This window comes from Ictidomys tridecemlineatus, chromosome 6 (genome assembly GCF_052094955.1).
Source record: "Ictidomys tridecemlineatus isolate mIctTri1 chromosome 6, mIctTri1.hap1, whole genome shotgun sequence".
In the NCBI taxonomy this organism is placed as follows: Eukaryota; Metazoa; Chordata; class Mammalia; order Rodentia; family Sciuridae; genus Ictidomys; species Ictidomys tridecemlineatus.
The window spans coordinates 70,451,027-70,476,213 of record NC_135482.1 but is presented as its reverse complement, the minus strand read 5'-3'; the positions used below and the strand labels follow the sequence as shown (position 1 = coordinate 70,476,213).

The 25,187-nt window shown below is 33.5% G+C and overlaps 1 protein-coding gene across 1 annotated transcript in view; it reads right to left on the bottom strand.

Moving 5' to 3' along the window:
* Positions 1 to 1,708: 1,708 nt before the first annotated feature.
* The window catches only part of Adamts20 (ADAM metallopeptidase with thrombospondin type 1 motif 20), a 146,286-nt gene continuing 122,807 nt past the window's right edge, over positions 1,709 to 25,187 (bottom strand). The window contains exons 33-39 of the mRNA XM_078014858.1: positions 24,846 to 24,975; positions 24,542 to 24,636; positions 24,360 to 24,454; positions 23,696 to 23,829; positions 17,716 to 17,807; positions 5,586 to 5,690; positions 1,709 to 3,133 (exon numbers count right to left, since the gene is read on the bottom strand). Coding sequence (XP_077870984.1) covers positions 3,044 to 3,133; positions 5,586 to 5,690; positions 17,716 to 17,807; positions 23,696 to 23,829; positions 24,360 to 24,454; positions 24,542 to 24,636; positions 24,846 to 24,975 — 741 coding nt within the window. The 3' untranslated portion in view covers positions 1,709 to 3,043. The remainder of the gene's footprint in view (positions 3,134 to 5,585; positions 5,691 to 17,715; positions 17,808 to 23,695; positions 23,830 to 24,359; positions 24,455 to 24,541; positions 24,637 to 24,845; positions 24,976 to 25,187) is intronic.

Sequence of the window (25,187 nt, the reverse complement as noted above, 5' to 3'; positions counted from 1 at the left end):
GAAGGGATTAATTAACTTCCAATGGTCTTCTTTTTATTAAAAAAAGAAAGTAATGCTCCTTACTAAGAATTTGGGGCAAAAATGAGACAAAATATTTGAGTAAAGCAATAGTACTTTGAAATAGCTGCTATAAGGAAAAAGCAAGGAAATTATAATATCAGCCTTAGACAGAATTTTTCTTTTGCTTTTCCTCATTTGATCATAACTTTTAAAAAGCTCTTCAATTTAAAAAATCTTAAAACAAAATTTGACAAACATAATGAACAAGCAATTCTCAGAAAAAGAAACCTCACAGTATATATAAAAGGATCTCCTCTACTCTAGTAATCAGATAAATATAAATTCAGACAATGAAATATTATGCTATATACCATTAGATCAGGAAAAAAAAGTTATATGTCCCTGAGAATGTGAAGAAACTAAAATTATTATATCCTGCCAGTGGTCATTTAAATTGACTTAACCAATGAAAAATATTCAACGTCTCTAGCAATCAGGGAAATGCAAATCAAAACTACACTAAGATTTCATATCCCTCCAGTTGGAATGGAAATGATCAAGTATACAAGCAACAATAAATGCTGGCAAGGTTGTGGGGGAGAAGGTATATTTGTAAATTCTCCATGGGACTGCAGACTAGTACAACCACCCTGGAAAACAGTACAGAGTTTCCTTCAAAAAACTAGGGATAGTATACCACTATATGACTCTGCTGTTCCATTCCTTGGTGTTTCCCCAGAAGATCTAAAAGTAAATAGATGGAAATGGATACTATCATGATAAGTGAAATAAGCCAAACTCAGAAACTTATAGTAGGCAGAAGCTAGAGTAAAATAAAAGAAAGGGGAGGGAAGGGTAGGATAACAAAAAGTACCAATCAAGTATAAATTAATAGATGAGCAAGAAGAAGTCTAGTAGAGGAAGAAGAATGGGAGAAAGAAGAGAAGATGGGAGGGAAAAAGGAGAGGGAAAGGGGGGGGACCACAAACTGAAGTCCATTTCCATGCATGTATGAGTTTGTTGGGATGAACCCAACTACCACGTATAACCATAAAGAAAGATGATAGATAGATGGATGGATGGATGGATGGATGGATGGATGGATGGATGGATGGATAGATAGATAGATAGAAGATAGACAGACAGACACACAACCATTTTGGGGAGTACTTTGGCAATTTATATGGAGGTTGAAGATGGTCGGATATGTCACAGGGAAGACATGTGATAGATATGTCTGTTGCCTGGTTTGGGAAAGGATTGTAGGCCCCCTCCTATCTCCCAGCTTCTCGCCCTCCTGCCCTGAAGATGGGAAAGATTTCTGTGTCCTAGGTCTGATCATGTGATTGTGTTTAGTCAATTGAACCTACGTAGACATAAGCACTACTTGTGTGGACATACATATTGGAAGCTTTTTTCTGCCTTCCTATCCATAGACTTTTGTCATAGGAAGAGTGTGCACCAGGCAGAAGTTGTTTTCCCTACCCACTGCAACAATTTCACTAAAACAACTTCTTAGAATTCCTGAAGTGATTTTATGCATAGAGACTTGTGGTGAGAGATTGCTTTCTTACATGTGAGGGCAATGAAAACAAAGTGCTAAATCATCACACAAATATTTTTATTATTTAAATGTTTATAAATTACAAGATTTTAATTATGAATGAAAACATTTCTGGAAAATGTAACATTTCATATTAATGTTTGTTACTAGTTTAAGGCACATAGTGCATAATACTTCTTTTCTGATACAGAGATCCCCAAATGTTTATTTAACCATATTGGCACAAAATTGCTTTAGCACCTTACATGGTACAATATATCCTTCTTAAATGTTTGGGGAAAAACACTTTGTGGGTAAAATGAGTACACCAGTATCTTATAAAATTCTGTTAGTGAATTCTGTTTATTTTATTTTATTTTGGTTTACAGAGTAGGTTGTCATAGATAAATATTATTAGTAACCTGTCTTTTTAAGTTACATTATTACATAATACACAATTCTAAATTGTTCACATAAAATACCATAATGCCCAAGAATTTGACTCTAGACAGTTAATTTTTATACTTCCCTTTATTTTCTGACATTAAGAAACCTCCAATATAAAATAACTTGATATTTCTTATAAAATTTGGTGTCTTAAAATATAATTTTACTTTTACCAAAATAAGATCTTTAAACTTTCAAGAATTTCTACTTTTCTATTTGGTTAATAAAATATAGTACATAACTTTGAAAAAATAGATTTTTAAAGACTAGATATATAACATATACAAGGGTTATAAAGGCATAAGAGTATATAAACAGTTTTAAAAGAACATGTTGCTCTTATAAGTACAATTGAATTAGAGGTAGGTTTTAAAAATCAAATTCTAATATATCTTCTCTATTATACCCACAAAATTTTATGTTTAGTATTTAACCCAAACACAAATTCTTAACACAAAATTTGTACCACATTTTTAGGACTTTTTTTTTTTCCATTGACGCACCATATCCCCAATTAAAATTAAAGGAAAAATAAAACAAGGTGTCTAATCTGTATCAGCAGAAAGTATAGTGGCTATGTACTTCTTTGATATAACGATTTATTTGATATTCACCTGACAGTTTTAATAATGTTTACAGTAGTTTTGTATACATTTTCCTGAATTTAAACTTATTCCATTTTAAGAAATAGAATAAAAACCTCATTGTACAATAGGATATTGAAGAGGTTTACATATATGTTTAACAGTATGACATAATTGTGGTCCAGTGTAAGCTGTTAACAGCACCGTTGTCTGGCATAATTCATCACACATGCTTGGATTCCCTGTCATAAATTATGTTCTTCAAAGTGATCCTGATGCATTTATCTGTTCATTTTGAAAGCCTTGAAAAACTCAAGTGATTTGAATCCATGATGAGCACCTTGAATAAAAGGCAGACATACTGGACATGGAAATCTCAGGAAGAGAGAAATAAAGAAATGAGCACCAGTTGTTTGCATGTTCCAGAAAAATCTCTTTCCATTGGGGCATACTTCCTACTTCTGAATGTTCATATCACTTGAATTGGGAGCCCAGTAGTCATGTGAGGAACACACTTTCCACAGAACCCTCCACATCTACCGTAGACTTTGGTTCCATCCTGAAAATAGGAAGAGACAGAAGTACAGGCGAATATTATACAAGTTGGTATCCATGTGCACAAAGCAGAATATGGAAATGTTTTGTATCATGTCACTGAACTCATTAGTTAAGGTGTCTAACAACTGCCTTTGATATAAAAAATCAAGTCATTTCAATATTAGTTCAAATTGGTGGTCATGGCAAAGTTAAAATTAGATAACCTAAGTTAAATTAGATAACCTAAGATTCTGAAAGTTATATTAGATAATAAGATTCATTTTAGCTACTTGATGATTGTAAACCCCAAAATAGACACTTCATCACAATCCATATATTTTTCATCAAGGTATCTGCATCATTGAGTCATTAAAACCTTTCCCAATTTGCTATCCAATTGTTACATAATTTTATATAAGATTCTCTTAAGTTAATTAAAAGATATTATACAATATTGACCTTAAAGGTAAAGAATTCATATTCTACCCTTTTACTGCCTCATGTAGCATTGCCATGGAGAAAAGCACAGAAGGTGATGAAATGGAGGGGGGAAAGCTGGGCTGAGAGCAGTAATCACAATTAGAGAAGAACTTTAGAAAGAGATGCCTGAGTAGAGTAGTTCAACGAGTGGGTGAGGGACGCGCGGATGGGTCTAAGCAGAAGGTCCTCTCAGTTGACCTTCTGTCTTTGGGACCCAAAGTCGAAAGACTAAAGACGGTTTTTGTAGAATGAGACAAAAATAGATCGAACTCCTTTCATTTCTTGGGGAGGTAAGTTTTTGTTGTTGTTTTTAGTCTAGGTAGGAAGGGGAGAGTAGAGAAGGCAATTTTTGGTTCTTGGAACACATTAAAATGGAAATTGCTAGAGACCAGGTGTTTTAAAGTTGCCTTTCCTTTCAAAGGCCCATTTAACTCCAGAGAATCTGAGTAAGCAGAGAGCATTGAATGACTGTGAAACCTCAATTTTGTATACTTCTCTATTTCCAAGCAGATTGTTGAAGTAAAAACTTAATCTTGATTGAACTTACTGGCTAAAGAAAATATGTTTGCATTTCCATAAGTATATTTGGGTTTGATAAGGTTCGATTTTATACCAGGCCTGGGATTTCAAAAAAGGCTTTTATGTGGAACATTTTGATTGAAGTACTTCTCCATAAATTAAATAAAAAACAATCTTTAGACAAAAAGTTAAATAGGAACAAAATGAATGATTTTACTAAATATTTACATCTTCTGATGACTTCAGCCAGGATTCCAGTCTTTACGTTTAACCAAAAGATATCTAAAAGCTGCCTACAAGGTTAGAACATTTCATTGAGCTCTCTGCATTTATACTGCTCAGGATATACCTTAAATAAGTAATTAATATTTCCTATTCTTTTGCCCAAAAGGATTAAACCTAAATATGCTGAATAAATGATTAAAAATAGTCATTTTTTAAAAGCCTACTATATTACCCATAAAAGAAAAATAATAAAAAATTAAATTATTTAATTATTAATTAAAATATAATTTTAGAGTCTTCAGAAATAAAATATTTTAAAGGTTATATGTGAGAATATTGCATTTCATATTCAAATAATGTTCATATAAATAAAATATAACAGAAGTCACTTTTATTAAAAAAAAATAGAGTAAGCACGATTTGTTTCTGGTAAAGATTACATGCAAAATGGTGAAAACACTCATAACCTAGATCCAGATTCCCTGTGGATGGAGCCAAACTACCCAAGGCACTGTAAGTACCGGAAGGCATCTCTTGAAATGTACATGTTAGTATACCTACCAGCTAAAAATTAAGTGGATTCTACTTTGCATAGTACTTGTGCTATTGTTCAAATAACTATGAAAATAAATTATAAAAATAGTTACAGCTACATGCAGAAGTACTATATAATTTTACTTATATAGTTAAAATAACAGTGTTATCTATATAAAGATAGGGAAATATGAGTAAGACATAAATACTCCTTATTCTTGAAATCACTGTGAAGGATATTTGTTAGATGACAAATGGCTTCAACCCTTCATCACTAAATCAAAGCAGTGAAGTAAATAAACCAAAAATTTACCCTCACTTTGAAATATTAAACACTATAAATATCTAATAATTAAAGGGGAATTAAGACCACTATCTCTGACTGCAGTATCTGCATGTGAAGTCATTATCTTCAAGCCTGAAAAAGACAAAGTCTACATATCCTCACATTTGGTACTTCATGTTAAGATATCTGTACCCTGTGTATGGATGAATTTTTTTGTGTGTATGAAACCTACAGTTGTACCGCAATAAAAATGAACCCAATTTCACTTTATAAATGGATGTTGTACCCCATTGTATGTCATACACTCACTATATACAACAGCTCTCCAGTCATTAGCTCCATGAAATTTAAATTTGAAGTACAGGACCTTTACTGCTGCTTTGCAGCATAGAAATAGCTCCCATAGGCTCTTTGGTCGAGCAGGACTTACTTGGGATCTGTGTATTGTGACAGAGGCATACCTCCCCTGAGCAAGCCACTTCGCTGTGCTGGATATCTTCATCCCGGTTCCTGCCAAGTTAATGCTGAACTGTCCCTGGATTGTAAACAAAACAAAACAAAAATAGATGGATTCATAAACTATTTAACAATGTTCTGTTCTGGAAACATCAAATGACTCAAATTACTTTTTCCAAGGGTCTTCTTTTATAAAATGAAAAATATTGATGTAACTTTATTGTCTAGAAAATAAGCCAGTTAAGGATCTTAAAAAATTGATTACCAGTGTCTTCTCAATTACAAATGATGACAAAATTAATACCATAGTGTTTCTTTGCTGAAGTTCAACCTCACATAGGATTCTACAGCTCGACAAGCAGAGCTAATGGCTCTGTAGCAGTTGGCAAGTCCTGACACAGAGTTATCCACAGGGACTATCAATTGCTAGACTTCAGTACTCATCTTGTTTCAGTTTCTTCCCTCCCTCCCTCCCTCCCTCCCTCCCTCCCTCCCTCCCTCCCTCCCTCCCTTCCTTCCTTCCTTCCTTCCTTCCTTCCTTCCTTCCTTCCTTCCCCTGCTCCTTTAGTCACTTAGGACCTCTATAAAAAGCTGAGCCTGGCTTTGCACTTGCAGTAGCTCCTCTTGCCTCCATCTCTGGAGTTTCTGGGATTACAGGTGTGTGCACCACACCTAGCTCCTATTTCAGTTTTTGATTTCTCATCGCAAATTCTTGGATGTTACAACTGTTTCATGTATTTTCTGGAACCTACTGTTGTTAGACCCTTCCTTTTTATGCTAAGAATATTACTTCTTTACCTACCACACAAAACTATGGAATGTGGGATTTTCATCTTGGCCATTATGTCCTTTTAAAGTTCCCAGAAGGGTACCTGAATATGTGATGCCCTTATTTCACCATTGTGTGGGTCCTCCAGTGGCTTTGTGACAATATTATTTTCTAATACAAAGATCATTTTATGTCGAAATATTTCAAACTATTTTTGTTAAAAAACTTCAAATAACTGTGTGAAAAAGATAGATACTAAAATGAGTAACATCTTATTTACATTATCTTAATTCATCCAACTACCAATATTCAGTATTCATGAAAATTCAGAGAAATACTAAGGCATTCTTAGATCATGTCATAATATTCCAATGGCCTAAATCTCACAAATCTTGAGTAAGACTGTAATGGAATATTGAAGTTTATATTATGTGAATGAGAATATGATCTTGTCATGAAAGTTAAGGCTAAATAAACATTATATACATTTATAATAAAACATTAATATTGATAAAGCAATTAAATATTAGTTTATAAATTTAAATTTCACAGACCTATATTATATATCTCATTTAAAAATGAAACATTCAAATACATTTATAGTACAATGACACAAAATGGAGAATTTTTATAGCAGAAATAATCAATTTTAGACAAATTCCAAAGATTTATTAAGTACAACATCATTTGGTTATGAAATTTAGCATATGACTTCTCTGTTTGCTTCATTTCTATATCCCCAGAGCAAGACCTAGGTATTTAATAGTGCTTCTGAATGGAAGAATTAGATGCAGCATTATAAATATTAAATAGTAGCACCATAAAAGCAAATATATAAACACACATATAGACCCATCAGACTTCATCCTGATAGATTACCCCAATACTAGACACAGGAGCATTTTAAGTTGTAGATAGTTGAATTTGAAGAGATAACTCTTAGGATAGATTATACTATTTGGTACTTAATCTGACATAGGTTTTGCACTGGTTACCTACAGACCCCATTCTCTCACAGACAGACTAGTCTCTCAATAAAATTCAACAATGGAGATGTATTCAGTGATGTTGGGGTGCTGTAACCAGGTAATTGCTGAGGGCTATACAGTGTTAACACACCTGACACTCATTCCACACACACTTCCATCATTCTCTACCTCCTTGCTTATGAGGCCTGGAAGCATCCAAATGCGCACACACTGGAAAGGAAAGGAGAAAGTCCCAACTGACTGCTTAGAGGATTAGGGGGTCTTTAATCATTGGGTCTAGAAATATCTACTACTCCATTTCGGTGGGCACATTTTCATGAGCTTTACTTCTGTTCTTAGTCATTTAAAAAACTACATGCTACAATCTCAAAAAAAATCATTGAACAATTTATTTGAAATTTAGGGATGATGTTGACAGAGGTACAAATACTTTATATCCATTTGCTCAAAATAAGTTGAATGGTAGACAAGTGTCAAGAGTTCAAAGTTCTCACTTTAAATCTGGTAAGTGAAAGAGCATAAATATATAAATGTAATGCAGTGTAGAGAATTACAGGTGCTGTAAGAAGGTGGTAGAACATTCCTGTGGAACTCCAGAAGTAATATTTGAGTGAATAATATTAATTACTTCAATTACAATATTTTATTTAAAAGTTGAGCCTCCTTAAGCATGATCTTTAACCAAAAAAATAAAAATTCTGCCTGGGAGTTGCTAAATATGTATGTTATTTTAAAATAGATTTTATTGTGCATATTTAAAGTATACAACATGACACTGTATGGTACGATTGGATAGTAAAAAGGTTACGTATAGATAGTAAAAAGGTTACTATAGTGAAGCAAATTAACGTATCCATCATCTCTCGTAATTATCTTTTTTTTTTTTTGCTTTTGTTTTTGTAGCAAGAGCAACTAAAGTCAACTCATTGAGAATGAATCCTGAATACAATATGAGCTATTACCTATAGCTTGAGCTGAACATCAGATCGCTAGACCTGTTCACCTTCCATATCTGCTACTTGTACTTCTGGCCCCTGCCTATCCAACCAACCTCTCAACCCCCATCACTTGTGGTAACCACTCTTTTGTTCTCTGTATAACTGAATTTTTGTTTAGATCTCTATATAAATATAGTCATGCTGTATTTTTTTCTTTCTGGATCTAGATTGTTTCATTTAGCTTAATGCCCTCCAGGCTCTTCCCCACTGTAGAATACAGCCAGATCCTCATTCTTTTTTTTTTTTTTTTGGCATCTATCTATCATTTATCTTGCAGTTTCTTTATCCATTCATTTACTGATGAACACTTAAGTTGTTTCCATGTCTTGGTTGTTTTTTTTACAGGACTGTGATTTCATTTTCTTTCAGTATGTGTCTAGAAGAGGAATTGCTGAAACATATGACAGTTATACTTTTAATTTCTGTTGTACTTTTAATTTCTTTAGAAAATTTCATACTACTTTAGATAATGGCTGAATCAATATACATTCCCACCCAAAGTGTCAGAGCTCCCTTTTTTCTCTACTTTCACTGACATTTGTTGTCTTTTGACTATTTGAGGTAATGGGGATTGAATCCAGGATTTTACATGTAATACATAAGCACTCTACCACTTAGCTACATCTCTAGTCTTTAAAAAATATTTCATTTGGAGACAAGGTCTCATAAGTTGCCCTACATGGTCTCAAACTTGTGATCCTTCCTTTCTCAGCCTCCCAAGTAGCTGGGACTCTATAGGCATCTCCTATTGTGCCCAGTTTTATTTATTTTTAATATTTGTTTTAAATATTTATTTTTTAGATGTAGTTGGACACAATACCTTTATTTTGTTTAAGTATTTTTATGTGGAACTGAGGATCGAACCCAGGGCCTTATACATGCTAGGCAAGCGCTCTACTGCTGAGCCACAACCCCAGCCCCCAAGCTTTATTTTTTAACAATGCTAACATAAGAGTTGTGAAGTGATATTTCCTAGTAGTGTTGATTTGTATTTCCCTGATGATTGGTAATGCTGAGCTCCTTTTCATATGATTGTTGGTGATTAATATGTATTCTTTTGAGAACTGTTCAGATCTTTTGCTCATTTTATAACTGCATTACTTAAACAAGTAATTACCTAAACAGCTGTTGAGTTGTAAAAGTTCTTTATAAATTTTAGATATTACATTTTATTTTATTGATTGTTTCCTTTACTGCGCAGAAGCTTTTTGGTTTGACAAAGTCCCATTGATTCTATGGACTGAGATAATGTCTAGCTTTTTGGGTTCTAAAAGTTTTATAGCTTCTAGTCTTACATTACATTAAGGTATTTTATATATTCTGAGTTTTTTTGTGTGTATGGTGTAAGATAAGGGTCCAATTTCCTTTTTTCACTTGTTCAAAAACAGATTTTCTGTATCACTTATTGAGAACCCTATCCTTCCCCTTCATGTCTTCTTATTTCCCTTGTCAAAATTTGTTGACAGTATATGTTTAGATGTATTTTAGGACTCTCTTTATTCTGTCCTACTGGTCTATGTGTCTGTTTTTATACTAGTACTATACTGTTTTGAATATTATCATTTTGTAATATAATTTTAAATCAGGAATGTGATATATCCTGTTTAGGTTTTCTTCTCAGAACTTTTCTAACTATTCTGTCTTTCCTTTTTCTATACAAATTTCAAAAATTTTGTTTTCTCTTTCTGTGGGAATGCCATTGGCATTTTGATAGGGACTGTGTTGAATCTGTATATTGCTTTAAGGAGCATAGATATTTCAATACTAATATTTCTTCGAGTCCTTGAGCACAGGATATTTGTTCCCTTTCTTTGTGTCTGTATCAGTTTCTTTCATCAGTGTCTTATGATATTCAAGGATGAGATCTTTCCCCTCATTAATTAAGTTTATTCATATGTTTTTTTAGTTTTCTTTGATGCTACTGTAAATGAAATTATTTTCTTGATTTCTTTTCCAATTAATTCAATATTTGTGAATAAAAATGCTACTGACTTATCCAGATTAATTTTGTATCCTATAACTTAACTGAATTTACTTATTGGTTATAACAGTTTGTGTGTGTGTGTATGCATGCAGAACTTTTGAAGTTTTTTATTATAGAAAATTAGGCAATCAATAAATAAAGACAGTTTTATTTCTTCCTTTCCAATTTGGACCTCTCTTTTTTCCCCTTGTTTTATTGCAAACCACAACAACAGAGAATGGAGCAGTTTTTGCTAAGAGTTAGGTGGGAGGAGATGTCTAAGTCTAAAAGGGAAGTGGGGAGAAGATATCGGAGGTAAGAGTACTGTACTGTATTCTGATTATGGTAATGCTAACATGAATTTGTACATATGTTAAAGCTCAAAGAACTGTATAACAAAAAAGAAAAAGAAAAAAATTTTCTGTATGATATTTTAAAACATATAATAAAAAATGTGAAGAGGAGTAACATCTATTTTAAAAAAGGAATTTTTAATGGGTTGCCAAACAATGCCCAACTATCTGCTATATGCATGGAATATACCTAAAGCAAAGGGGAGCTAAAAATAAAAGGGTGGGTAAAATGAAAAAATAAATAAACAAAACAAAACATGAAAACAGATAAATGGACATAAAAGGAGAGCAGGAACAGATCCTGATATGAGTCAAAAAGACTTCAAGTTTTAAATTACAGTACCATGACAAAGAGCTGGTAAAAACCATGATCCATATAAAACAGTTCACACATGACTATTATGCATCAAACAATACAGCAACAACTTATGGCAGAAACTAAGAAATGCAAGGAGACATAGAGAGACATACCCTAAAAATAGGAAAATTTAATATACCAGTTTTAATACCAAGAGAGATCAAGTAAGGCAAAAAGGGAGAGAAAAGTTCTAAGCAATATAATTTAAAAATCCATTTTCTATATGTATATATAAATATGTTGCATGTACATATTTTATGTATATGTATATATACACACATATGTATATGTATGTGTACATATATATATATATATATATATATAACACGTGCAAGTATACACACATGTGTGTATCTGTGTATTTATCAGTGCAAGGGAATGAATCCACAGCCTTGCACATATTAAGCATATATTCTGCCATTAGGCTACACCACCCAGCCCCTGGCAGATCTTATATATTAAACTACTCACCTTGATAATAAATAATATATACTCCATAGATTTAATACACTGACTATACGCACTCAAAATGGGTACTACCTATGATCCACGGGTGTTGGTTGAATGTGATTATTTCTCTTGCTCTATATAATCAAATATTAATTATAAGTCAACTAAAGAGATGCACATTAAGCTTTTTAAAATTTCTGTGGCTTTGTGGAAAGCAAAGAACATTTACTTTTCTTCACTTTTGACATATGCATTTGAAAGTCACATTATACTCTTTAACTTCATCTCACATTGCAATGTTGCAAAGTTTATTTTCCCTAAAGAACACCATATGTGTCCATTCTCTTTTTATCATTCATGTCCTGAGGTATTCAGTCATAAGCAAACATAGAGGATGTGGTTTTGATGAATCCCAAACAACAGAATAAGTTCTTTGTAACATCAAACATCTGGAGGGTATTCATGCAAATGTTGTATAACTTAACACAGAACCTGGTTTATATATTTGAAAGAACATCTCCCAAAACACTGGGCAGTTTGTATTTTTGGTAACAGTAGCCTAAGGCAGATAAATACAAACTGAATATAAATGGACATAGCTCCTTTCGACAGCACACATCTATGCCCAATAACATGTAACCTTGTAATGGAGCTCTACATTCCAGAACTGTCTCAAAAACCACGTGAGGAAGATAACACATCTTGATGGGCAAAAAGAGGGCCTTTTTATTGCTGGTTCTGCCTATGATTTTTTCAAGGATCTTAAACAAATTGTTAACATGGAATGTCTCTCTGCAACTATAAACTGGAATTACACAGTTTATAGATACATAATTTTCTCAAGATATTTTAGGAAAAAAATCAGGTTACAATAAAATCAGAGAAAGGGAGTTAGAAAGAAATGGAAATGGTTATCTTATTTAAAAACCTGATTGTGAAAATGCCTTTAATCCAGATTCTACGCTCATCAAGAAATGATTTTTGTTTACAATAATTTATTTTGCACTAAGATATTTTCTATGGGGAAAGTTCACGAAGTGAGATAAAAAGAATTTTGTTTCCACTTAACAATTAAAGGATTTACCCTTTTATCAATCCCCTGTAAATTTTGTTGATGTCTCATTTGACCAGACCTTACTCAATTCAATATAAAATAATAAAGACCAGATTTCCAGAACTTGGTCACCTTTCCAAAGAAATAGGATCAGAGAAGCCTTGTATTAACATACTGTTCACATATCTAGGTTGTGTGGTCAATTTACTTCTCTCTAATCAAATAAACGAAATGATCAAATAAGGGATCAGAAGACATAGCTTAAAAGATGGATGGATTGTTGGACAAAGTTGAGCAGTCAAAGGATGAGTTGACCATTGGAGAATGAACATCCATTTAAGAGAATCAAGATGGAAGTGTTGTCAACAAAAGAAACTTATATATCAGGGAAAACACTGTTTAGAATGTTAAAAGTTTGAAGTTAGACAACTTTAACTTCAGAACATGAAGAGATATCCAAAGAAACAATGCCAGGCTTCAGAAGCAGAAGTGGAGTCATAGGAAGGACAGATCTAGGGATGAAACCGAATGATATAGATAAAAGATAAAAAAGGTACCAGCTGGGAGGCAGTTTTGATCACCACATGAGTAGAGTAGGAAATTGGGGAAAAGAAGCATGGATGTGAGTTGAGCTAACTAGTAATAAAGATTGAATGAGAGTGTAGGATTCTTCTGCAAAGTTACCCACCTTTCACTAAGAGAGGAAGCACTTTTAGAATAGCAATTTGAAGGAGCCCATGGGCATTCTCTCTGGCAATAGCTGGTGAAAATTAAATTGTTTCTCTGCAATGAGAGAAACAAGCAAAATGATAGATAAGGTTGAGTTTCATAGATGCAGCTAAGAAAGATTCCTCTTGGAGTCTTCCCTAAGCTCCAAGATTGACCTGTAAACCACCCTGGCCAATGAGGAGTAATTGGTGTCCCCAGGATGTTTTTGAAAGACTAGAGCAATTATCTAGCAATAGTAAAGACCAAGTACTGAGAAATATGTCAATAAAGATGGATCAGCAAAAATCTCAATGAAGAGTCAGGGAAAGACAACTGAAGAGAGCCCAGCCAACACCACTGTCATTCCTGGGGGGAAAAGCAAGATCAGGGTAAGTCTGTGAGCCCAAGGATGTACTCTCTGAAGTACAACATCAAAGGGGTACACTTCAAGGGAAACAGAATCCACTGAAACAGTTCAGCCAAGTAACTAAACAAATATACACACCAGCAAACAACATTAAGAATTCCTAGATGGGAGGGGAAAACGGTATCTACAATTTCTAAAGTATTGTATCTAAAATATTTAATTTTCAACAAAAAATTACGAGACTTATAAAGAAAAACTGGAAAGGATGACATATACTCTGGCGTAAAAGAAAACAGTCCTTGAGAGGTATGTGATCTCAGGTTGAGAAAAGATCAGCTATTATAAATATGTTTAAAAAAAGAAACTAGGCTTTAAAAAGTAAAAGGATGGTGATAATATCTCATCAAACAGAGAATATCATTACAGATACAGAAATTATGGGTTTTTTTTAATAGTTTTAGTTGTAGTTGTCACAATACCTTTATTTTATTTATCATTTATATGTGGTGCTGAGGATCGAACCCAGGGCCTTGCACGTGCTAGGTGAGCGCTCTACCGCTGAGTCCCAGAATTCTGTTTTATTAAAAATAGCTGAAGGATAATACTGGAGTTGAAAAGTTCAATAACCAAGATAAATTAAATTCACCAGGGGGGCTCAAGCAAAAGATTGTAGCTAGCAGAGGGACTGGAACATTTGAAAGAGATATCAATAGCAATGATACAAACTTAAGAACAGAAGGAAAAATGGAATAAAGAAAAATAAACAGAACATCAGAGAAATAAAGAGACACCATTAAGTGTACCAAAATATGCATAATGAGAGTACCAAAAGGAGAGAAGAAAGAGAAAAGAGCAGAGAGTTACATGTGAAAGAAAATAGATTTCAACTTTGAAATGTATTAATCTATACCTCCAGGACATTTAATAGACTGCAAACTGAATAGATACTAAAGTTTGACACCAAATATATCACAGAAAAGATGCTGAAAGACAAAAATAAAAAGAAAATCCTAAAGGACCACTAGAAAAATGACCACTTACATGGAATAAGGTAAATAGTTGATATCTACTATTTATCTAGCCTCTGCTCACCAGAGGGCAGTGGAATGACATATTCAAAGTGCAAATAATCATCTATCATCATCATCATCATCATCATCATCACTGCAATTATAACAGGCAAATCTATCTTTCAAAAATGAAGGCAAAATAAAGACATACTCAGATAAACAAAACAGTATTCTTATTAGCAGTATATGGGAGGATATGCACAGACTATATGCAAATACTATATCATTTTATATGAGGAACTTGAGCATACACAGATTTTGGTTTCCATGAGGCATCCTGGAATAAACGCTCCACTGAAATTGGGGACAACTGGAAGTACAAGTACTATGTTTCTATGTCACTGCAGTGGCCCCATTAGTATTGGACAAATTAGATTTTAAAACTAAAAACAAAAAAAGTTACTGCAGTAAAGAAGAACATTTTATAATGATAAAAGCCTATCTATTAGGAAGTTATGATGGTTATAAATACATAAGCTTGTACAACAAGACTCCAAAAGAAATGAAACAAGATTGAACTTAGAAATAGATCATTCAGCAATTATAGTTGCATAGTTTCAGTGGACAGAAGAATCAAGTAGAAGATTAACAAGGAAAAAGAAGAGGTGAATAACACTATAAACTAACAGGGCCTGTAGTCTATAAAACACTTTTTACCCAACAACATCAGAACACACATTCTTTCCAAGCACACATTGAACATTCTTTAGCATAAATCATATGTTATACCGTAAAACAAGTCTCAATAAATTCAAAAGGGCAGAGACAATATAGACCATGTTTTTCAGTGGAAATGAAAGTAGAAATTAAACAAAGAAAAGAAGAAGGAAGAGGAGGAGGAGATTTGGAAAATTCACAAACATTTGGTAATTAAGCACCATACTTTTAAATAACCAGTGATCCAAGGAAAATGTTCTATTGTCAAACAAATGACAATAGAAAATATTTTAGGATACATGAACATAAAAGCACAGCATACAAAATTTCTGAGATGCACAAATTAAATGCTTGAAGGGAAGTTATAGCTATAAATGCCTATATTAAAAAGAAAAATGTCTTAAATCAAAAACCTAATCTTCTACCTTAAAACACTAAAAAAGAAGAGACAATTAAATCTAAAGCAAGCAGAAGAAAAGAAATGATGAAGATTAAACTGAAAATTGATTGAATACAAAGCAGACAAATATGAAAGAGGGGATGTGACCACTGATCTTACAAAAATACAGAGGTTTATACATTCCATCAGGATGTATTGGAACCAATTAGATAACTTAGATGAAAATGGACATCCCTATAAAGAAAACTACCAAAACCAATTAAGGAGGAACTAGAAAATCTGAATAGATCTATAATAATAAAGTGATTAAATTAGTAACTAAATTTCTCAAAGAAAAGTACAAGGTCAGATGGCTTTGCTGAGTTCTACCAAACATTTAAAGAATGAATTCTTCATAAAGTTTTCCCCAAAAGTAAAAGAATGAACACTTCCCAGTTCATTTTATGAAGCCATTATTTCCCTAATATCCAAACCAGACAGACACCATAAGAAAAATGACAGAATAAAATCTTATGAATATAGACAAAAAATTCTGAACAAAATTTTAGCCTAGCAAGTCTAGAAGAATATAAGAATTATACACTATGACCATGTGGGATTTATTCTAGGAATTCAAGTTTGCTTTAATATACTAAAATAAATCATTATAATATATTTATTATATTAACACAGTAATAGACAAGAACCACAAAATCATCTCAATGGATGCAGAAGAATCATTCAACAAAACCCAACATTCCTTCTGGTAACAATACTTAAGCTAAAATTAGAAGGGCTCTTCCTCAACCTGATCAAGGACATCTACAAAACACTCATAGCTAGTATATCTACTGGGGAAGGACTGAAAGCTTTTCACCTAAAATCAGAACACAAGGAAATCTACTCTTCTATCCAACACTACTGGCAGAGATGACCAAGCAATGAGGCAAGACAAAAAAATTAAAAATACCCAGATTGAAAAGGAAGTAGTAAAAGTATTTTTATTCACAGGTAACATCATCATGCGTTTAGAAAATCCTAAGGAATCTACTAAAAACCTATTCTAATTTAAAAATAAATCTTCATTTTTCTTTTCAGCAAGATTGTGGGATAACAGATCAATCAAAGTTATGAAAGCAATAAAGAAGTTTGGAGAGAAATATGGAAATAAGAGATGAAAGCAAGAATGAAAATGTAATCTCTACATTTCACACAGAACATCATTTCAGGAAAGTATATAGTCAGTCTTATGTTACTACAACAAAATACATGAGGCAATTAACTTTCTAAAGAGGAAAGCTTTATTTAGGCTCATGATTTTGGAAGTTCAAATTCAAGATTGTGCAGCCCCATTTGTTGGAGTCTGGCAAGAGCAGCACATTAAGTTGGGTGTGTATGCCACAGCAAAGGATCTCATCACAAGCCAGGAAGCAGAGAGAGAATGGACCAAAGGGGCTCCACAATCCCCCTCAAGTGTATGCTCCCAATGTCCTAAGTACCTCCTCCCATGAGGCCCTGCCTCTTGAGTCTATAGCACCTCCTACTACTGCTATCTGGGGACCTATTCTTTAAATATGAACTTTTGAGAGACCCTCATCCAAACAATAACAGAGTGCCACAGACCCAAACAACTAATACTGATGATATATGATCACCATAATATCATACTGATGATATATGAAAGTCACATGTTTATGTTCTATTCCTTTACCTTTTAATTAATATCAAAATTATGAAGTATCATAAAGGAGAAATAGGATCTGAACAATTTAAAATTCTTGTTATTATATCTCTCAAACAAACCCAATATTTGTAAATGCTCTTCATCTAAGGTTTATCTATAATCTTTGAAATAAAGTGCATATAGAAACTTGTGCTTATCAATTTACTTGTGCTTCTTGCAATATTATGGTAAAGAAAAATGAAACAGGAGAAACATTTCAAATTTTTTCATAGTGAAGGAAAACAAATTAAATACATATCAAATACCTGTGGGCATCTGGCAGCACTATAGCAATCTCCAGCCGTGGCAAATGGAACTGCTTTACCAAATATTGTCTTGGAAAAAAGAAGGTCTGTAGCTAGAAAATAGATGAAACTCTTTAGTATTAAGATAACATTGCAATATTAATTGTCAAATGTACACAGAATTTGCATACTATTGTCTTCAGTGTATTTACATAATGAATTCAAAAATTTAAGCAAAAAGACACAATTATAGTACGTAGTGTAGAACAGTCTCTCAATGAATACATTATCTTTAGTATGAAAATGTTCATGTCATAACTTGCCCTAAAATTGGCAGGTACATCTGTAATTAAAACAGAATATTTAAAACTAAATAATTGCTTTATTATATTTTATATCAGAGCAAATACTAAAATAAGAAAAATTGAGATCAGGACCAAAATCACTAAAGAAAAGAAAAGATTAATTAAAGAGAGATAAATTATGCTGAAGTGCTTATGCACTGCATATGTATCAATTCATTTGGGAAATTAAGAACCACCAAGCTAAAATATTTGCTGTTTTCTTTGATATCTTACATTACTGCATTATATTATTCTTTTCATCTTAATTTTGCTGACACTATTAGCAGAATTTTCTGATTAGTAATAGCTGGGGATTCTACAATTATCAAAGGATCAAAAATAGAATCATGGGATCAAAAACAGGTTGAAAGGAATCCTAAAAGTCAGCTGCTTCAATCATTTAATCATGCCTGACTCACTTAAATAATATTCCAACCGAATTATCCAGACAGTGGCTATCAGCTCCACAGAGTTGTCACAAATTATTTCACTTTTAGAGAAAACTGCAAGATCATTGCATATCCCATGATGACATCAGTGCCCTGGAGGCAATTCTCAGAGATAGCCTTGCTGCAAAGAGCTATCTTATCTCCAAGAAGGGTTTCCAAAACTAAGAGCACTTCTTGGTGTGTGAAGCAAGCAAGTACCAGTGAGAGCCAATTGTGGGCATCTCTTCCCAACTCCACATATAATAAGGTCATGTTGGTAGCTTATAATTGGCTGTGTGCAAGTATAGATACCATGAGAACGGACACAATCCAACTTTTTCCTGCATATCTGGTCATTAAACATTTATACATCACTACTTATGGCTATTATGAGTTAGACTGGGGAAGAGCAAAGTATGTATCCAGTCCACTTGACTCTGATCAATTCCAGGATATCTACCAAACTCCCATAGAACAACTACTTGGGTGGCTCAACATCTCTCTCTAACTTAACACGTCTGAGATAAATGCGTTATCTATTTCTCCACATTTATTCCCTTGCATTATTCCCATCTCACTAAATTATACAACTATCCACCTGTTATTTTAGAAATCTTTCTGAATAGTCCATATCACTTATTCCCACGTCCCTCTGTGAGAAAATCCTATTGAATCAACTTCTTTAATATTTCACCATATTGTGACCCAAGTCCTTAACTGTGTACCTCATCACATGAGATTCCTAATTATTTTCATGGATATAAGTTGTTCTCCCTCCAAGCAAGTATACAATATGAGTTGCCCCTCCTCCTCCTGATACTTTTAGTCCAATGGCTTCTATGATGTCACAGATAAAATTCAATTACATACAGTAGCCCACCACTATCCATAGGGAATATTCCAAGACATTTCTCAGATGCCTAAAACTGAGATGGAAATGAACCCTATTTATACAGTATTGTTTTACACACACACACATACACAACACACACACACACCTATGATAAATTCTAATTTACAAATTAACCATAGTAAGATATTATCAAAATAATAATAATAATAATAGAATAAAAAATGTAAGAATATACTGTGATAAAATAAAATAAGGGTTTCTTGAACACAGGCACTGTAATACCACCAGAGCTAATCTGATAAAACAAAACACTGCCAAGTAATTGACAGGCAGGTAGCACATCCAGTATAAGTATGCTGGAAAAAGGGATAACTCATGTTTCTTGTAGGATGGAGCAGGACAGCATGAGATTTCATTAAATTACTCAGAATGGCATGCAATTTAAGACTTAAGAATTATTTATTTCTGGAATGTTCCCATTTAATAATTTCTGAACATGGTTGACCACAGATAACTGAAACCACACTGTCATTTAGTACACATTGTCCTTCATGGTCTATTCCATGGAGACTTCCTAATATGCTATCATCCCTCAACCTCCACTCAATTTATGGTTCAAGATAGCTGTCCTTAGAAGCTTCTTGGGGAAACAAATATTTATTTGTAGCTTATTTTATATTGGGCACTGTTACAAATACTGTGAACACAATAGTGGATGAAGCAGAAGCTGATGGAAGTGGAGTCCTACCAAAGAGAGACTAGTAGTAGAGTAAATTTTTCTATTATGTTAGGAGTGATAATTGCTATGGTTAAAAATATACATATACAGCATGGAAGAGCACTGGGGAGAGAGGAAGATTAAGAGTGCCCTAGTGATCCTTCATGGCATTATTGAGAAGCTGTTGGGATGAATCTTCCAGGTAAATGGAACAGTAAGTGAAAAGGCCTTAACTCAAGGACCTGCCTAGTGTTCAAGCAAAGAGCCACTGTGTGTGGAGTCCAGTACACAAGGAGGTGGGCAAGGAGTGAGAAGCAGAGTGGTAATGGAGGTGGGGAGATCATGTTGAGTTTTGTTGATCAGTGAGAGAATTCTCCATTTCACCCTAAGTTAGGTGAGAAATGTCTGGATAGTTTCAAGCAGAGTTTATGTTTTTTAAGAAATCAGATGAGAGAAACACAAGTCATAACACAACTGAAGTTTTATAGAATTGTTCTGGCTTATCTTTTGAGAAGAAAATCAATATCAGAAGTGATATGGACTTGGACCAATATGATAGCAAATGAGTCAGTAAGAAAGGAGATTTGGCATGCCTTAGATAGTTCAGGATGCCATAACAAAATTCCATAGACTGGATAACATAACTAACAGAAACTTACGTTTCACACTTCTGAGGGCTGGAAATGCAAGAATCAGGGTCCCAGCATGATTGAGATCTTGTGAAGGTGTTTTTGTTTTCTGTTTTTTGACTTGCAAATGAAGACCCTTTTGCTGTATTTTTCCATGATAGAAAGCTCTGATAGCTCCTCCTTTACTTAAAGTATGCTCCTCCTATTATGAGGGACCCTTCTTCATGTTTTCATTTAAACCCAATTTTGTAGAATAGTTCCACCTCTAAATATCATTGCATTGAGGGTTAGGGTTTCAACTTTTTAATTTTGGGAATGTGCAATTCAGTCCATTGTGGTATGCATGTAAAAGGTTCACCTGATATAATTTGATGATGGATTTCATATGGTTGTAGAAGAAAGAGAAACGTTAAAGATATTGCTAGTTTTTAGCTACAGCAGAAGGAGAAGTTTATAGTTGCCACTTTGGGCAATGGTTAAAATTGAATAGAAGGTAGAGGTTTAGCAGGAAGTAGTAGAAGCTCAGTTATGTTTGACATACCTATGACACATTCACATGGATATATTGAGCAGACAGGTAGATGTTCAGGGTAACAGTCCAAGTTGGAAATGTACACTTGGGACTATCATTTAATAGATGGTATTTGAAATCTATAGAGGGAATGGGATCTCCTAGGCAATGAATGAGTCTTAAATGTTCCAACATTAAATGTTATGGAAGATTAAAAGTAATTGGCCAAGTTAAGACATACTGAGAAAGACAAGACAAAAAGTGACCAGGAAAGGCACAAAGTCATAGTGTGGTGTCCTGGAAGACAGGTGCAGCAGTTAAAAATCATGGAAGATGAAAACCAAGAATCTACCATTGAATTTAGAGGAACAGAGGCCATTGATAATCTTAATTGAGCTATTTCCCTAAAAGTGGTATGAATAAAAAACTGATCTGAATAAGTTCAGGAGGGTATGGAGGAAGAAAAATGGAAGAGAGAGGAAATGACACTTTTAAGGAATTTACTGTAAGGAAACACACAGAAATTGGACAATGGCTAGAGAAGAAGAGAGTAACAAGGATTTTTTCTTAATTTTAATGGAAGAATCAGAGCATTTTCTCTGTGTGACGTGCAAATTAAAGCAGAGAGGAACAAGTGATGATGTATTGTATTGATGGGGATAATATAGTATCTGACAAATTCTGTTCCATGGCATAGGTACAAAATTGGTGAAAGGTTTCATTTAATCAATACTTGAGTTTTGCCACATTCATTGAGGAAGGAAAAAAGAAGAGCTAAAAATGTATGTAATTGATCTTGTACACTCAAGACCCAGCCCAATGACTGAAAATATGGCAACTTTGTTTGATAAATTTATGAAAAACAGCTAAATATGTAAATATATACGTAGCAGTACTAATTACCTGATACATAATAAAATAATAACCAATATTTTTAGTGCATTTATTACTTGCAGGACATTGACTATGTATATCATCTCTTAATCTTCACCAAAAGTAAGAAAGAAAGAAAAAAGAAAGAAAGAAAGAAAGAAAGAAAGAAAGAAAGAAAGAAAGACAAAAAAGCAGGAAAAAAGAAGAGAGAGAAAAATTGGGGGGGGGGCAATTTCTTATTTCACAGTTGAGGGAATTTAGACTTTAAAAGGTATGTTCAAGGTCATACAATTAATAAATTGAAACAAAGAATTTACACCCAAACAATATGACTCCAGAGTTTCACTGAAATCACTACTATAATTTGAATAGGATCTATTCTTACTAACTCATGCAGAAATTCAATCCCCAAAGTTTTCGTTAATTATATCAAGGGAATGGAAACTTAATTCTGTTATGGTGTTTTGTTTCGAGTTTTTTAGGAAATGATGAGATTATATTAGGTCAGTGGGGTTGAGCCCCTATGATTGAACTGTGGTGCTGCATAAGGAGATGGAGAGAGATCTCACAGACACAGAGATACCCACACATGGCCACCATGATGTGAGGCAGCCAAGGATGAGGACCTTGCCAGAGCCTGTGTTATGCCATTTGAATTTTCAGCCTGTAAAACTATGATCCAAAATAAACCTCTCTCCTTTATAGTATAGGAAAGAATTTCATTACGTTAGTGAAAAACAAACTAAACATCCACTGTAGTAAATGTTGAAGGTTTGGTAAATGGTAGTCATCAAGTTCATCATCATATTAACTATAATTTAGATACTACATATTAATGCAAATGCTGCTTCAATAAATATTCTCTTTTCATTTCTTTCTCTAGTTTATGCACTGGGCTAGACACAGTTGATCTAATGAGGACTGAGATCTGTCTCAGCTTTTGAAATAAAATCTTTGCCTCTTTATACAGGCATGTCACTTTCAAGACAGGAGGCTGCATCATGCTCAGTGTATTTAGGTTTCATAAATATGTTTTGACTTGATTGTATCATAAATTAATTTCTAGGCAGTATTATAAATTAAAGCAGTATGATTCATTATTTGAGGTCCATAACTAGGACTTTATAATCCCCCCAACAATTACTAACTAGGAAACGGACAAGTCACTGAACTTCCATATATATATATATATATTAATTTCTCATCACTGCTTACAGTGTGATATAATAGCTGCCCTAATACAGGATTGCTGACATATTAAATTAATACTGTATGGGAAAATAATTGATCAATTATAATTTATAGTTAATTTTCATTATTAATTTAAACCCTGAAAAAAATACTTACACGTATATGTCAATGAAGTTAATTTTCTTACCCTTTTATAGTTGGTTATTTTAAGGTAGAGGGTTTTGATTTGAAAGGGCAGTATCTTATCACTGCCACAACCATTACATTTTGATTAAGGGTATCCCTGATATGTCATTGCAGAGAAAGCAGATAGCTAATAATACTTTTTAAATTAAGTAATTGTTTTGCAGTGCTAGGTCCTTCTCTATACCCTGATTATCTTATATATCAGCATATTGCTAGACTTTCATTAGAAAATGGAGGATTTTGTTTTAAAAACAGAGTCAGCACTTACTTTTAATTTGCAAAGAAGTAAGATCAATTCTTATTTTGCTGAAAACAGTATATCCAGCAGCTAGGTAGTCATTTTTACATGCACAGTCTTGCCTCCTACTTCCATTAAAAGGGCATTCATATGGATTTTGTAGTCTGTAACAACATTGGAATATTTTTAATCTTAGATATAGTTATTGGACCCCCCAGCATGATGAATGGTAAGCTTTGAAAGTGGAAAAATAAAAAATACTCCTGTTCTTCAATATCATAATTCCAACAAGTTAAATGTGAAAGAAATAAAAATAATTCAATATACAAAACTAATATACAATTAATATACAATATTCTCGATGGGCAATTTAAGGATAGTTTGCAGAAAAATGATTCCTAATGTTTGTCACTGGAATTAATTTGATTTTTATGAAAATATACACAGATCTTTAGCTAGTTCCTTCTCTATTGTCCCACCATTCACCCACGTTTAAGTCAATCTCTCTGTGAGTACAGCTTAACACTCATGTCTTTCTTATTAAATATGCATGGAAACAGATGGCTTAGGTCCTCATATGTCCATCTGCTCTTAAATTACTTGCCCCATATGTGATCTATTCAAGTGTCATACAAAGGTTAGAACTTCTAAGAGTCATAAAAAATGCACAGGTAGAACAAAACACAGCTCATACCTAAAGCCATACACTTCAGAAAAGTTGTCTTCTTCACCTTTGACCAGTGATAAATATTCCTTAGGGTTCTCCAAGTGCATGTCTGCACAGTAGACCTAAAAGAAAAAATGCAAACACCTATAAAACTTTATCAATAGACAATGAACAGTGGTAAAGTCAACTAGGAACTGTTTCTGTAATACCTTTATTATTCTTCCCTTAATGTTAAGGTAATAGTCACCATCCTTGGTAGTGTTGCTTTTAACTTGGATTTCCTTGCAGGTGGTAAATGATTTACCTTCAAAGACAAGTTAACACATCTTATCAACAGTGAACAAATTACAAACACAGCATGAGCTTAATCCTATAGATACTGCCACACATTGAAGATCTGAACCCTTCAGGTTGTAGAGTATGTGACTATTAGGTACATTTATTTTTACACTTTACTAAAACTTCTTAGAAAAACTTACATACTAGGCTGATTTTTGAAATTTATTAACTTACAGTCATTGGCATAACATTTCCTTTGAGCATCTGGTTTTAAATGCTTCAGACACAGGTCACTGGACCCACCATTTTCAGCTATGCATTCTACTCTTCTCTCCATTATCCCACTTCCGCAAGTCACTGAGCACTGTGAACAGAGTATAATTTACAGTAAAACATATAACAAATACTAAAGAAGCCCAGTAAGTCCATGCCTTCTCAGAGTAGGTTTTTTTGAAATAAATGGGAAGTCAATAAGGGTTAGAACTACTGAAGATACAGAAATACACTGGAGACTGCACAGTTACAGATGGAAAAAGTCCTCAGTCCTGGGAGTAAGTCTATTATTTCTCAGTTACT